The sequence below is a fragment of the Alternaria arborescens genome (assembly GCF_004154835.1).
Source record: "Alternaria arborescens strain FERA 675 chromosome Unknown contig_19, whole genome shotgun sequence".
NCBI classification, from domain to species: domain Eukaryota; kingdom Fungi; phylum Ascomycota; class Dothideomycetes; order Pleosporales; family Pleosporaceae; genus Alternaria; species Alternaria arborescens.
Genome location: NW_021167874.1, coordinates 300,325 through 313,822, shown reverse-complemented (window position 1 = coordinate 313,822; position 13,498 = coordinate 300,325). Strand labels below are relative to the sequence as shown.

Here is a 13,498-nt window from a genome sequence, read left to right as displayed (position 1 = left end):
GCGCCACCCAATCAATCTCTTGCAGTCATAAGCTTGTCGCGAGAAGATGGAGCAACTACGCGACCTCCTCAATCTTGGGCTTGTCGCCTGATGGTGCTGCCTTGTCCTTGCTGTCCTCGTCGTTCTCAAGCTCGGGCATGTCGTCATCATCGTCGTCGCTGTCCTCTCCGCCCATGCCTCCCATGCCGGGCATTCCACCGGCACCGCCCATGCTCTGCATCATGCTGGCCATGTCCATGCCTTCCATTCCTGGCATACCGCCGCCACCGCCTGCGCCGAGCTTGCTGAAGTCGATGCCGCCGAAGCCACCGTCACCACCGCCCATACCGCCAGCGCCCATTGGGTTCATCTGGTTCATGGACTCGTCCTCGGGTGCCTCGTCTTGCTCGTCCTCGTCAACCCACTGTGATGAGTTAGTGTATCGCTCTTGGTTCATCCAGTGTCGCACAGCTTACCTTGTCGAAGTTGGTCTTCAGGAAGTGCATCTTCTTGTTGTCCTTGAGCAGGCGAGGCCAGTACTCCTCCTTGAGTTCCTTCTTGCGCAATACCATTGTGACGTCGCGTCCGCTGTGGCTGATCTTGGACTCCTTGGGGTCGATCTCGGCGAAGAACTCAAGGTCGATGGCGTATGTGACCTTCTTGGATGTTGAGGTACCCTTGAAGCTAAGTGACTGCTCCTTGAGGTCCAACTTGAGGTCTGACTCGGGGACATCGGCGGCGACGATGGTGAGGTATACGTAGTTCTTCTCGGGGTCGTCGCTGGATGAGCGTTGCGCCCAGGTAACTGTCGCGCGTCAGTATCTGTTGAGTATGGTTTGTACATGCTCTGCTGATGCTTTTCTGTCTGTCGCGAGTAGGCGATTCAAGATGTACGTAGGCCCTTGCGTTGAACGCGGGCGAACGGCCATGTGTAGTGCTCCGATAGCATCTCAAGAGCTCGCGTAGGGGGCAAGGCTGCAGCTTACCTTCGGGAGTGACAGTGGTCATGTTGAGGGTGAGAACTCTCTTGTGTTGTTTTTAATCGAGTTTGAAGGGTTGCTCGGGATGTAGAAGTGGTTGTATGAGGCGTCTGTTGTGTAGTTGTAATGTAGTGTTTGGCTAGACGAGCAGATTGAAGGCGGAAGAAATGCAGTGATGTGGAGGGACTAGCGTGGAAAGCAATAGAAGCTCTATGGAATCTTGAAGTTGAACGCCCCGGTTTTGGTCGATCAATTACGGAAAGCAACTCTTAGGGATATGCAGCTGTAGATTCTATAGGTGTCTTAGATGCGCTTGATTGCCTCTGCCAATGTTGCGTTGGCTGGCAATCCTCCAGGGCTCGATGCTTGAGGCTAGTGGGTTGCAACTGCCCCGCGAAAGAGCTCAACGTCACAATGGGCCCGAGCTCGATCCTGGAGCCGTTGCAAGGCACCGCTACCACAACACCTCGGGATCCTTGGACTTGCACATGACATCGCAACTCACCTTGCTGCCACCACTTTACCTCTTACCCACCACTCGTTAATCGCCTGAATACAACTCGAGCAATCTGATACGCTTGGAAATCCACACGCGCTGCACACGCCCTCACCGACTCCCGCTGTATCCGCACCAAATCGCGCATACATCAACGACACCTGGGCATCGACTTGCTCAGACGTTCAGAGTACACCACACTGAGCGCCCATTATGGAGACCATCAGGGGTCTCCTGTGGAAGCCCACACCAGAGGAGCAGGTACATTGTCTTATCTTTAGCCATGCTGTCCAACCCTCTAACAAGTCTATAGAAGCGTAAATGCAACGCCCTCGTCCGCCAAAATGTCCGCAAACTCGACCGCGACATCCAACAGCTCAAAGCCACGGAGCAAAAAACCAAAACGCTGATCCAACAATCCTCCAAACGCGCCCAACGCAACCCTTCTATGGCAAAGCAAGCCAACCAAGACGTGCGCATCTTCGCCCGCGAACTCATCCGCGTACGGAAACAAAACAATCGGCTCATGACGTCCAAGGCGCAGCTCAATAGCGTGCAGATGCAAGTCAACGAAGCCTTCTCGGTGCGTAAAATCGAAGGCAGCATCAAGGCGAGCACAGGCATCATGAAGGATGTAAACAGTCTGGTGCGATTGCCAGAACTGACGGGCACAATGCGGGAGCTAAGCTCTGAGCTGATGAAGGCGGGTATCATAGAGGAGATGCTGGATGACACGTTGGGCGAGAACGAGATGTTGGAGGGTGAGGCTGATGAAGCCGAGGAGGAGGTTGACAAGGTATTGAGTGAGGTGCTCAAGGATAGGTTACCGCCGAGTAAAGCCAAGGAGGAAGAACTACCTAGTGCGCCACAAGCTGAGGAGGAGGAAGAAGACGATCAGGCCGAAATGCTCGCCCAGATGCGGGGACGGCTTGAGGCGCTCAAGAGCTGAGCGAGTCATACATTCTGTTACCTTTGAACCAACCTGTTGTAAACAGCATGCATGTTTCGTTTATGCGGAGTTATGGCGTACAGGGAGAGGCCCTTGCATACCCCTATGTGTAAATAGTGGTCACCATATCACAATCCATTTACTCATGCCAAATAGTCGTTACATCAAATGAGAAATTTGTGTGACAACAACAATTCTTCATTCAAGCGCCGAAGCGCGAACACGATCATGTCAAACTACATGCCTTATAACTTTTTGGTATCAAGTCGTTTCGTAATTCAGTCATCCGCCCACCCATCCATCATGACAACACTCTGTATAACCATCTCTTCCCATACATGCATCCACAACAAGAGGCTAATACCCCCAGCATAACGAAACAGCTCCTAATCACCTCGTATAATCTTGCCAACAAACTTCAATTCCCATTCCTTGGGATCCTCGCCCACAAACCTCGCATTTGTCTTCTGATCTAGCATCTGCATCGTAACGGCGATGCCATCGTACCATTCCCGTACTCTATCGTTGTTGCTGTCGTCACCCCACACCGACAAAACGCCGTCTGGGCTACGGGGCGTGGGCTTGGGAGGGACACCCCGCATCTTAAGCAGCATGTTGAGTATATCGCTAAACTTCTCGCCTTGCTGAGAGAACGTCGATGGTGATTTATCGAGTGGCCACCTGGGGTTTCGTGGTGCTTGGTGAGAAGAGATATCCAGCGTAGGTGCAGACGGCGAAGAGGTGGATTGAAGGGCTGTAGCGATGTCGTTGTCGACAGGGGCTGGTTGTTTGAATGCGTCTCCGTCAGCTTCTGGGGCAGATGGGGTGGTAGACGGCAGATCCCAGGAGCGGAACAGCCAGCACATGCGCTCTACACAGGCAAGGAGGATTACAGCGATTAGGAAGGTCTCAAAGGGGTTGGCTTGTTGACGTTGGAGGAGGCGGCGTTCGAGATCGTTCATCACTACACGGGCTAGACATGCGGCACGCTTTTCAGTCGCTCCCATGAGTTGCATGGTGATGAGATTGTAGGACGATTCGTGATCGAGAGGTGTAATGGGTGTACGGATAGCGTCCTCCAAATCTGCTGGCGCCAAAGTGGACGGAGTGATGGTGGGTGCCAAGGAAGGGTTCGAGAACAAGTACCATTCAAAGTTCCGGGATGTGAGTACGCGTGTAAGGTTCCATAGCTCCAGTGCCTTTGATATGAGTCCGTCTGCGCTTGTTGATGCAACGCTCTTTGCGACGTTCACCGTCATCCTCATGAAATTCGAATCTTCGGTATCAGAAAACTGGCCACCCATCTTCTTGATGTAATGGTCTAGCTTCCCACTGACATCGTCATCACTATCTATCAGCTCCAGGTCCGGAGAAGCTAGGCCGGCGAAGATCGCAGGATCGATATCGGTATTCTGTGCTATTTGCGTCTGCTGACACTTCAGCGGTGTGAACGTAGCAAATATGCCGGAATGAGGAAAGTGGGTTGCTTCTATGCGTCCTGGCGTCTGATCGAGTCGTATCTGACCTTTGGCTTGGTTCGTTGCATGGAATGCCAACACACTATGGAGTCCTGCAGAGTAGAGACCGAACTCCTCTGCGATCCTTGTCCTGATACACGGCTGCTTCCATAATCGCGCGCTCTCGACATTCTGGCAGGTATTGCACGGGTTATCGCCTGAGCACGGCTTCTTGAGCATGCGACACCGAATGCACGCGCCTCGTTTTCGCACCTCCTGCACTTCCTTTCGCCTGGAGTCAGTGAAACGACCCCTGACCTTGGGTTTCACTGGTTTTTGGTTCATGCTAAAGTCGGTGGTGAAGTGAGTCTGGTTACCTGGACTCATTGCAAGCGGCCGTTGCTGGCCCATGCCTTTGTTCAGCTGGTCGTTCGCGTGCATCTGCTCCTTGCCATGGTCTTGTAGCATCGGGTCGAGCGAGTTGGGCTGTATGTTGGGCCAGTGATGGCGTCCCTGCGGATGGAAGAACTTCCCGTCCGACATGCCTTGCATCCCATGTGCCGAGAGGTTCATGTCTGATTCCATGGGCATGCCGTTTGACAGTGGCATGAGATCGTTTGCAGCTGATGCTGCCATAACGAGCGAGGGGACCATATGCGACATTGACCCAGAGCTTCCCAGAGGCATGTGGCCTATATGAGGTGAGGCGGTTGGTGAATGATGTAAAGGCCCATTGAACTGGTACATGGATGGCATCGCTGGCGCATGCGACATATCCATACCATGTGACAGACCACCCATATCAGAGCCATCAGGCCGATCATCCTGTATCAGAAATTCATCCAACAGCCCTGCATGACTCGCATTGTTATTGTGGTTATGGTTGTGGTTGTGGTTGTGGTTGTGATTATGGTTGTTCTGTGGTTGTGATGGCTGCTTCTCCGCCATGCGCTTCCCAGAGAGGTCCAGATGCTGTCGCGACACCTCGGCCAGCGTCTCCAGTGCTGAGAGCTGCTTGGAAGGCGCAAAAGGAAGGTTCATCTTCTGGCCATGCTGCATTTGACTCGGTCCCGGTGCGTTTGGACTGGCCGCCTGTGTCATATTGTCGGGGAGAGGCAGCTCGTGCATCTGCAGCAGCGCGCGCTGGCGGTCTTGGAGAGGTAGCGCGGGACATTTCTTAACGAGATGATTCGTGAGGCTATCTATGCGACCTTTAGGAAACTGTTTTCCATCAGCTATCGTCGTCAACTTTTCCAGGGCGGGGTTGCTCACCTTCTCACCGCACGACTTGCACGTGTGTTGGTAGCGATTGCTTGCATCTTCCAGCTTGGGACCGCGCTCGAAGTACTCGAGGATCAATTGGTTGGGTCGTCGACCCATGATGGGCCCAGAAGTTGCACGCTTCAATAATGTGGTGGGCGACGGAATATTACTGCCGGAAGTATTTGGCGGTCAGTAGCCGGCGGTCCAAGAATGCTGAAGTGCGCCATGGTTGGACGCTGTGTCAACGAAATTAGCGTTCCCGCCAGCCCTACCCCAGGTCTGACATCATTTCCGTCTTTCACTTCCATCATCGCTGCATCAACCAGATGGATATCTATACCCAATAATGACGATCAGGGATAATCTTCAGTTTCTTGAATCATCTGCTCGCGATAAAAGTGGTGAAGTTACCCGATCTTAGAGTAGTCTACAAAGTGGTTCAAGATACATGGCATGAACTGAAGTCGTGCCTCTTACTGAAGGAACGATACCAGAAGCGCGCAGATGGAGCATCGAAGTCGCGATGTGGTTCTGCAGGCTACGGATCTGGTGTTACCTGATCGTGTACATGTTCCTGACTAGAGACGCGACTAGCCAGGGTGCAGTCCGCCCTGCATGCATATACATCTCGCAGACCTGCATCGAGCCAGAAAAAGACGATACATCTGAAACGAGATTGGTTAGTTTCTTGCTATGATCACTTGATCGAGGTGATGGTTGTTGTCCCTCAAATAAGTGATGACGTCTGTACTCGTCATACCAGATGAGTAGGCTAGAACATCAACTACGGCAATGTCATACTACATATCTGATTGCTATATTCAGTTCATACCTGCGACTCCTCAGCAATTCGACTCGAGACACCCATTCAACCACCGAGATGCCGACCACAAAATCCCCTGCCACAAACCCAAACATCACACCCGACCCATCTCAGAATGGTTCCACAGTCCGCAAAGCCTTCCTCTTGGAAGCCTTCGCAAACCTCTTCACCATACCACTAATAACAAACACAAGCTGGACGCTTTCCCTCCTCCTGAATAACCCCTCTCGCGATATCAACCCCACTTCGATCCTTTTCGCCCGTCTTTTCGGCGGTTTGGTCGTAGGCGGTCTGACGTCCGCCTTGCTCGCGGGCGCGACCAACACGCGCAATGGTATCGAGAGTCGACGACCTACGTACATGCTCCTGGGACTTGGAGAGGCGGTGTTGATCCCCATGATAGTATTGGATTTAATAGAAGGAGGAGGGCCAAATGCAGCGCTAAGCAAGGGGGTTGCTGCGGCTAGTGTGGCGTGTTTGGTACCGCCGCTTTTCTGGAGGTTGTATGTGCTTTTCGTTCGGCCAGATTTGCTAGGAAAGTACACAGAAGAGGGGAAGACTAACGGCGGTGCAAGGAGCAGCGGTGGATGTGAGTGTTTGCTACATTGTGCTGTGAGGATGCCAGCTAATTTGATCCAGATGGTGCTATCAATACGCGCGAAGACTGAGAAGATGAGAGTGGTTGCGAGAGACTGCGCCATGAAGGCCAACGCCCTGTTTCTGAATGTGGTCTCGGGAGCCTCTGCGGATTGTAGAATACCTTTCATGCTATCACACTTTTCCATGTCCTATATGCAGAACAAATCTTCCATTAACGCCTCGCTGAAATCATATGCAATGTGTCTTCCCAGATTTTCACATAGAGCCATGCTTCTTAGTCTGCGAAGCCTCCCCACTCTGCCTCTGAATCTTCCTCCTCTTCGGCATCCTCCATGGCCTCCTCCAATTCCTGCCCTCTCCATGCTCTTATTCTGTCATCAGCTAAACACTCTTTCGCCGCGTTTCTCAGCGGCTTCAGTTTGCCGTCCTTGGCCATCTTCTCAACAGGCAGCACCAGCGTCTCCAGTGTCTCTTTCTTGTCTTCTTTCTCCCATGCCTCTCCCTCAACCTTCTCCATCTCATCGACCCAAACATCCATGACGTGGTATCTCAATCCATTTGGAATTCTCATATTCTGGCATTCCAGGGGTATCTCCTCCATGACGGCATTCCATTGCTCTAGCAAACTCTTCTTCCACTTGTTCTTGCTCAGAAATTTGAAGGACGCATTGAGGTATTGGCGGATAAGGTAGAGGTACTTGTCTAATCGCAGCGCCTCAATGTGGGTCCATTCGCGGGACATGGTGAGGAAGAAAGCGCGGATGAAGGGCAGTACGACGGGCGTTCGGAGGCTCGAGACTATAGAGGCGAGATCGCGCGATAGGCCTTGCTGGAGGGCGGGTTTGTCTTGCATCCATAGGCCTAGGAGTATCTTGTTAGTTCTTGCGAGATTGGTTGCGAAGCTCTCGTATCATTACGAGGCGAAGTATGAAAAGCGCATACAATAAAACAGTCCCTTCCATAGTTTCAGTAGGTCCAATTCCGATATCTCTGATTGCGCGCCCAGGTAGGTTTTGAGTGAGTTGAGTGCTTCGTCGCGAACCTTCTTGTCTGTCGCAAACGTTAGCTTGGTGATCTGAGGTTTTCCAATCACAAACTATGCGTACCGCTAGAGGCGAGGTTCCTTATGAAGGGGTTGTTTTGCGCGTCTGATGCCATGATTTGCTATAATGTGTTGCGACGATGTCTCCGCTCAGAGGCTTGAGTTGCGGCCAAACTTTTTTTGGAGGGCTGATGGCGCTAAGATAGCGATAAACCACTACAGCCGCGCTACATTCAGATTAGCGCATCACAGGAAGTTCACGAACATTGCAGACACGAGCATGTGAGAGAATCGCACTGTGCGTCTTTGTTGAGAGCAATCTGCCATAAGAGTTGCACGCGTTAGCTCTAGGCATGTGAATTTAGCATGTAGAGGCTACGTTCAGGTATAGAGGGGCCAAATCTGAACAGTCTCGCAATTTTGCGAGAGTGGAGAAAATGCTAGCATATCTTCTAGTAGAAGGCAGTAACCTTCAAAGCGATGTTTACCTAGGTAAGATAGGCATATAGATTTACTAGTGAGAAATCACTAACAGTGTAGTCTGTGCACATGCTTACTAAGTAGTGTTTGCTGTACCCGCGGTACACTCGCAAACCTACCCTAGAATTAAGGTGCCTAACTTTATTTCTTTTCTAACAACGGAAGCAGACGTCTACTATAACTTTATCTCGCTAGTAATCTCTCTAGTAAGACTTATTTCTGAATTCAAATCTTGAACAACTCTATAATCTTCTAGATTAATTACTCTTACAGCGTAAATCTATACTACAGCGCAATCTATGCTTTAAATTATTTGCTAGAAATACTCTAAAAGATTTCAACTAGACTGTTAGTAAGGCTAACGCGATGCAGTTGCGGGTTCAGGGATGCCGGCTATGGTCGTGATTCCGACGAACGGACACGCGAGGCGCCGTGTTCGCGTAGACCGCGTAAGTGCTTCCTAAAGCCCTAAGCGTGCACGCAATAACACTTACATTGTCTCTAGGTGCACTCTGTTGTCGCAAATCGCTTTGAAAACGGCGTTGGTACTCCTTCACCCTGTATGGCCCGTGCTCCGTGCTGATATCAAGATCCAGGATGAGCAATACCTAGTACGATGGAAAGCGGAAACATCGACTACAAAACCGCCTCTTAGTTGGCATTCGGTGAAGGAGCTAGTGCGCTGCTTAGAACACATTCAAGATTACCTTGAAGAGAGGGAAAAGCAAGCTACATCTCCCCATCACTATAGCTTGTTGCTAATTACTTCAAGGAATACGACATCAATTCAGCAGACAAAAACATCCAGGAAAAGGAAGAGCCCTAACGAGGAATCGGAACATGACCGTCGCTCATCACCTTTTGACCGACGACTTCAAGAACACCGGACGCCGTCAGCGTCTCGGTCACCATCTTTACCTTGTGTCGATACATCTACGTCTCCTACCATCGACATCTACAACGGTGTTCTAGATGCCGATGAATATGGCCACATCTTTTGTCGTAAAGTGAGTCTTCCAGCAGACTGCCTTCTCTCACCACTAATATGCAACACAGGCATCAGGTCAAGGTATACCGGAACTTGAGATCCGTGATATCCCCACACTGGAGATGAACCGGTCTGCACATCATGCCAGTGTGGGCAAAGCACAAACCTTGATCCGCAACGAGTATGTACGTAGACTGGAGAAACTACCGGGCAAACGCATCCACTTGTTCAATGTGGTTGACAATGCCACTCCATCCTTGCGATTTCGATACATTTCCGATTACGTGCTGCAACAAGGCGTCTACCGTGCATCTACTGAAACGCAACAAGGCTGCATGCAATGCTCACCACAAATGGGCCGCGAAATTGGATGCGAGTACACAAAGAAATGCGACTGTCTCGAGTATGCTGCAGTCGATGAGAGCCGCCTTGACGATCAAGGCAAGCGGGAATATCAAGAAGCTCTCGACACTGGAGCGTCTACCATGGGGTTCCCCAAGAAGTTTCCATACTTTGCTGAAGGCACTAAACGAGAGAAGACCGGCTGTCTCGTGCCCTTTTACCTGAACTCCCGTCGACCAATCTACGAGTGCAACGAAAAATGCAGATGTGGTCCCTACTGCCGTAACAAGAACGTGCAATTCGGTCGTCAAGTGGAAGTCGAGATCTTCAGAGCGAATGACGGGCGTGGCTGGGGACTACGCTGCAAAGTAAGTTTTGAAAAAAAAAAAGACCAGTATTCGCGAGACATCCACTAACGTTGAACTCACTATTATAGGAAGATCTTCACGAAGGCCAATTCATCGATACCTACCGCGGAGAAGTCATCACCGACGCCGAAGCTACACGTCGTGAGACTTCTTCCTCAAAAGCAAAAATGTCGTATCTGTACTCTCTCGACAAGTTTGCTGAGTCAGAGGGCCTGGACGAAAAAGATCTCTACGTCGTAGACGGCGAATTCATGGGTGGACCAACCAAGTTCATCAACCACTCATGTGATCCCAACTGCCGGCAGTATACCGTCTCGTACAACAAGCATGATCCGAGAGTTTACGATATTGCGTTCTTTGCCCGTAGGTTCGTTCCCAAGGGCGAGGAACTAACGTTTGACTATCTGGACAAGGAAGAGGGGGACGAGATGGATGAGCCGGGTGAAGGTGCGATACCTTGTCTCTGTGGTGCGAAGAACTGTCGTAAGTGGCTGTGGACTTGAAATTCGGGTAGCTTGGAGGCGCGCGTGGGCTATTGGAGTTATTGAGCTGGCATACGGAAGGAATGTGGGTAGCGGTCAACGCGGTGGCAGATGTTTTCCTCTAGCCATTGGTATATCACTCTGCATGACTGGTGGGCGTCGTGGCGTTTATATATCCAGGTTGCCGAATATACTGTACCCTCGTGTCGTTTGTAATAGACATTCCTTTTAGCAGTTAGTTATCGCGTCTTCCCCACTGATTCCAAGCCAATCCGAACGGCCCTTGATCCACTCTTCTTATAATCATCACCACTTGAATCCCGAGTGTTCCAAACTTTGAACTTACATCTCGTCACGTTGAAAACTTGAGTCACTTCACTTTGCGACAGCACTGCCTCAAAGATATCTTTCTCATTGCTTCTGCCCTTTCCCTCCCCCTTGCAGTAATCCCTCAACCCAGCCCATCGATATATCTCTCTGCCCAAGCCGCCTCCGCTCTCAGACCAGACCAGACGAGACCAGTATAGCATGATTCATGCTCACAACAAAAAATTACAGACAACGCCAGAGATAATTTTCCAGCAAAATGAGATGCTGATTGATAACAAAAAAGCCCTGAAGAAATCTCCGGCGCGATCGAGAAACGAAGAAGTTGGATGACCCAATACCCTGGAACGCCGCTGTGACGAGTAAGAAGCCCATTTGTCTATGATCCTTTCGCAACAAATGAGTGGAGTCAAGAGAAAGCCCTCCCGTAGAAAGGAGGTACTCAGGTGCTGTGATGAGCACACTACGTGTTTTACGTCTTCTTTCGGATTACTCCCAGTCTACCGTTGCCCATGACTCTCTTGATGATGGTGATCATCTCCGTCATGATGCAGAGTGACACTGTTGAATTCCTCAAACGGATCTGCAAGTTCGCCCATGGGTGTAGCGAGACCTGAATCTAGCGGGACGCCCTGGACCCTCGCAGCTCCAATATCAATACTATGGGATTCCTTAACATTCCGGAAGTTGGGCGTCTCGATACCTTGGCCCTGGTGAGGGACAATCGGTGGCTTCATGTGCCGTAGTAGGGCCCACTGCGTTGTCTTAAAGAAGGGTGCGGTCTTGATGTCGGAAGCGCCAGCACGAGATCCGAGGCGTCGGGTTTCGTCTTTGATCAGGAGTTTGCGAATGATTGCTTTACAGAGACTGGGGTTGTTAGGACAAGATTCTCAACACATGCAGGTCCAAACTTACTTCGATACTTGCGGCGCGCCAGAACCCTCCGGGAAGGGTACCTCGTCCCGGAGAATGTTGGCAAACGTTGCATTGCGGTTCTTGCCCTTGAAAGGCGTAGTTCCATACAACATCTCGTATATCAATATACCAAGGGTCCACCAATCGACCGCACTTGTGTGTCCACAGCCCTTGATGACTTCTGGCGCGATGTACTCCTCGGTACCAACAAACGAGTTGGTTCGGAAGTTGTTTATGCACGATTTTGTGTCAATAGTAGGCAGATTGTTTGATGATGTACCGCTTCGGCCGCTGAGAATCATGGTCGGGCGACCGCCGGGTTCAGACTGTTTCGACAAATCGAAGTCTGACAGCATTATGTGACCAGATTGATGGAGAAGGATGTCTGAATTTGTTAGCATGAGGTGCGCAAGGATTGAGAAGCGACATACTCTCTGGCTTCAAGTCTCGGTAGATAAAACCCATCAAATGGAGGTATTCCAAGGCGGCTGTGACTTCAGCCGCATAGAAGCGTGCGGCATCCTCATCGACACACTTGTTTGGTCGTGTTTGCAGCGCTCTGAAGAACTCACCACCACTACAGTATTCCATGCAGAGGTAAAGATGATCCTCGGACTGGAAAGAGTGGTATAGAGTAACGATAAAAGGGTGGTTGCTGGTTGCCAGAATTTCCTGCTCGGCCAAGGCACGCTTGATCTTGTTCCGCTTGATCATTTCCTTTTTGCTCAGCACTGTACTTGTTAGCGCAAGTGGATTTGTAGTTACGAATTGGCTCGCATACCCTTCATAGCATATAGCCTGCTAGACTTCTTCTCCCGTACTAAGTATACCTTTCCAACATCGCCCTTGCCAATCAACTTGATCTTGTCGAAGCTCCCTGGCCCGACCTCGACGTTGCGGACCTTGATAGAGTTGGAGCTGTAGGTTCTCCTGAAAGCCACAGACTGGCGGATTTGGCCTGCCGAGGGTATGGGTTTGCCAGCTTCTATTGGTAGAAGATGAGTTGGATCTTGCGAATTTGTCTCGACCATGCTCAAGGTGGACGAGTTCGGGTGGTGTAGCACAGGCTGCTTGCCAAGTTCTGCGGTCTGTGGTCTCTCAGTGTTCTTCCCCGAGGAAAAGAGACCTTGGGCATTAGGTGCGGAAGCTACCCTTCGTAGTTTCCTAGCCAATTCCTCTTTCCCAGCATTCGTGGCGTGATCGTCGGTAGTCGCTGCGCCGTTCAGTTGCGTCTTGGGCACCTCAGGGGTGTCTGGAGGCGATGGAGGTACACTGCCGGCGTTGTGATGGCGCAGGGCCGGTGGTCCTTGGTGGGCGAAGTATGGGTTGGCGTGCGCGGTAGGCGACACGCTGTCATCCAAGGGGTTGCCTTCGCTGGCGACAGTCTGCGAGCGATTGCGCGAGATGTGGGGAATGAACCTCGACTGGCGGAAGCCCGACTTTTCGTTCTTGGGATTTGCCTCGTCGGAGAGCTTGCGGGTGTCGTTGCTGCTGTTGATGCGGAAAAAGTTCTTGATCCGTTGGGAGACCTGGCCATCCTTTGCATTGACTGACTTGTTGGTGGACAGCGCCTTGCCCGAGAAGGTGCGTTTCTCCGTCTTTTCGGCCATGGTGGAGTGACTTGATGCGGACGAGTTAAAGAGCTGCGTCATATCGGTTGCACAGAATCGATGCGAGGGTGCAGCGGGCGACTCTGGTGTGCGGAGTTCGGAGAGATGGCCGGGTGCAGGGAGGTGACGGTTGCGCGTTGCACGGTCAGTGGGCCATGGCACGTCGGGTGAGGTCAATGTCCAGGGTCGCTGTGCGGGTGGCTGGGGCGGCTTGGTGAAAGAATGACCCCGTCACTAAGGCGCAGGCACAGGCGATGGGAGAGGGAGATGCGGGCTGATGGTATTGGCGGCGAGGAGAAGAGGAGAAGAAGAGCAGAGAGTAGGGGAAAGAGGAGTTCGTGGCAGTATAGTAGGGCCAGCCAGCAGGTTGGGAAGGAAGGAAGCCAGAGCCGTGCCG

General features: G+C 51.4%; 6 protein-coding genes and 1 pseudogene across 6 annotated transcripts; 3 read left to right on the top strand and 4 right to left on the bottom strand.

Annotated features, from left to right (window-relative positions):
* Window positions 1-55: 55 nt before the first annotated feature.
* On the bottom strand, window positions 56-987 carry AA0111_g8030 (hypothetical protein; the record flags this gene model as incomplete). Its single annotated transcript, XM_028654433.1, has 3 exons — window positions 56-403; window positions 456-784; window positions 966-987. 3 exons carry the CDS (start codon window positions 985-987, stop codon window positions 56-58), a joined length of 699 nt encoding a protein of 232 aa, XP_028504347.1.
* Window positions 988-1,668: 681 nt separating this feature from the next.
* On the top strand, window positions 1,669-2,404 carry AA0111_g8029 (hypothetical protein; the record flags this gene model as incomplete). Its single annotated transcript, XM_028654431.1, has 2 exons — window positions 1,669-1,716; window positions 1,769-2,404. The coding sequence occupies 2 exons, from the start codon at window positions 1,669-1,671 to the stop codon at window positions 2,402-2,404; spliced, it is 684 nt and encodes a 227-aa protein (XP_028504462.1).
* A 386-nt stretch (window positions 2,405-2,790) lies between these two features.
* AA0111_g8028 (hypothetical protein) lies at window positions 2,791-5,241 on the bottom strand (the record flags this gene model as incomplete). Its single annotated transcript, XM_028654430.1, has 1 exon — window positions 2,791-5,241. The coding sequence occupies one exon, from the start codon at window positions 5,239-5,241 to the stop codon at window positions 2,791-2,793; it is 2,451 nt and encodes an 816-aa protein (XP_028504461.1).
* Window positions 5,242-6,004: 763 nt separating this feature from the next.
* On the top strand, window positions 6,005-6,615 carry AA0111_g8027 (hypothetical protein; the record flags this gene model as incomplete). The annotated part of the gene is made up of 2 exons (XM_028654429.1): window positions 6,005-6,536; window positions 6,587-6,615. 2 exons carry the CDS (start codon window positions 6,005-6,007, stop codon window positions 6,613-6,615), a joined length of 561 nt encoding a protein of 186 aa, XP_028504384.1.
* A 206-nt stretch (window positions 6,616-6,821) lies between these two features.
* Window positions 6,822-7,705, bottom strand: AA0111_g8026 (hypothetical protein; the record flags this gene model as incomplete). The annotated part of the gene is made up of 3 exons (XM_028654428.1): window positions 6,822-7,408; window positions 7,490-7,597; window positions 7,654-7,705. The coding sequence occupies 3 exons, from the start codon at window positions 7,703-7,705 to the stop codon at window positions 6,822-6,824; spliced, it is 747 nt and encodes a 248-aa protein (XP_028504460.1).
* A 961-nt stretch (window positions 7,706-8,666) lies between these two features.
* On the top strand, window positions 8,667-10,270 carry AA0111_g8025 (annotated as a pseudogene; the record flags this gene model as incomplete).
* An 806-nt stretch (window positions 10,271-11,076) lies between these two features.
* On the bottom strand, window positions 11,077-13,101 carry AA0111_g8024 (Serine/threonine-protein kinase; the record flags this gene model as incomplete). The annotated part of the gene is made up of 4 exons (XM_028654427.1): window positions 11,077-11,443; window positions 11,492-11,876; window positions 11,923-12,222; window positions 12,273-13,101. 4 exons carry the CDS (start codon window positions 13,099-13,101, stop codon window positions 11,077-11,079), a joined length of 1,881 nt encoding a protein of 626 aa, XP_028504459.1.
* Window positions 13,102-13,498: the final 397 nt, after the last annotated feature.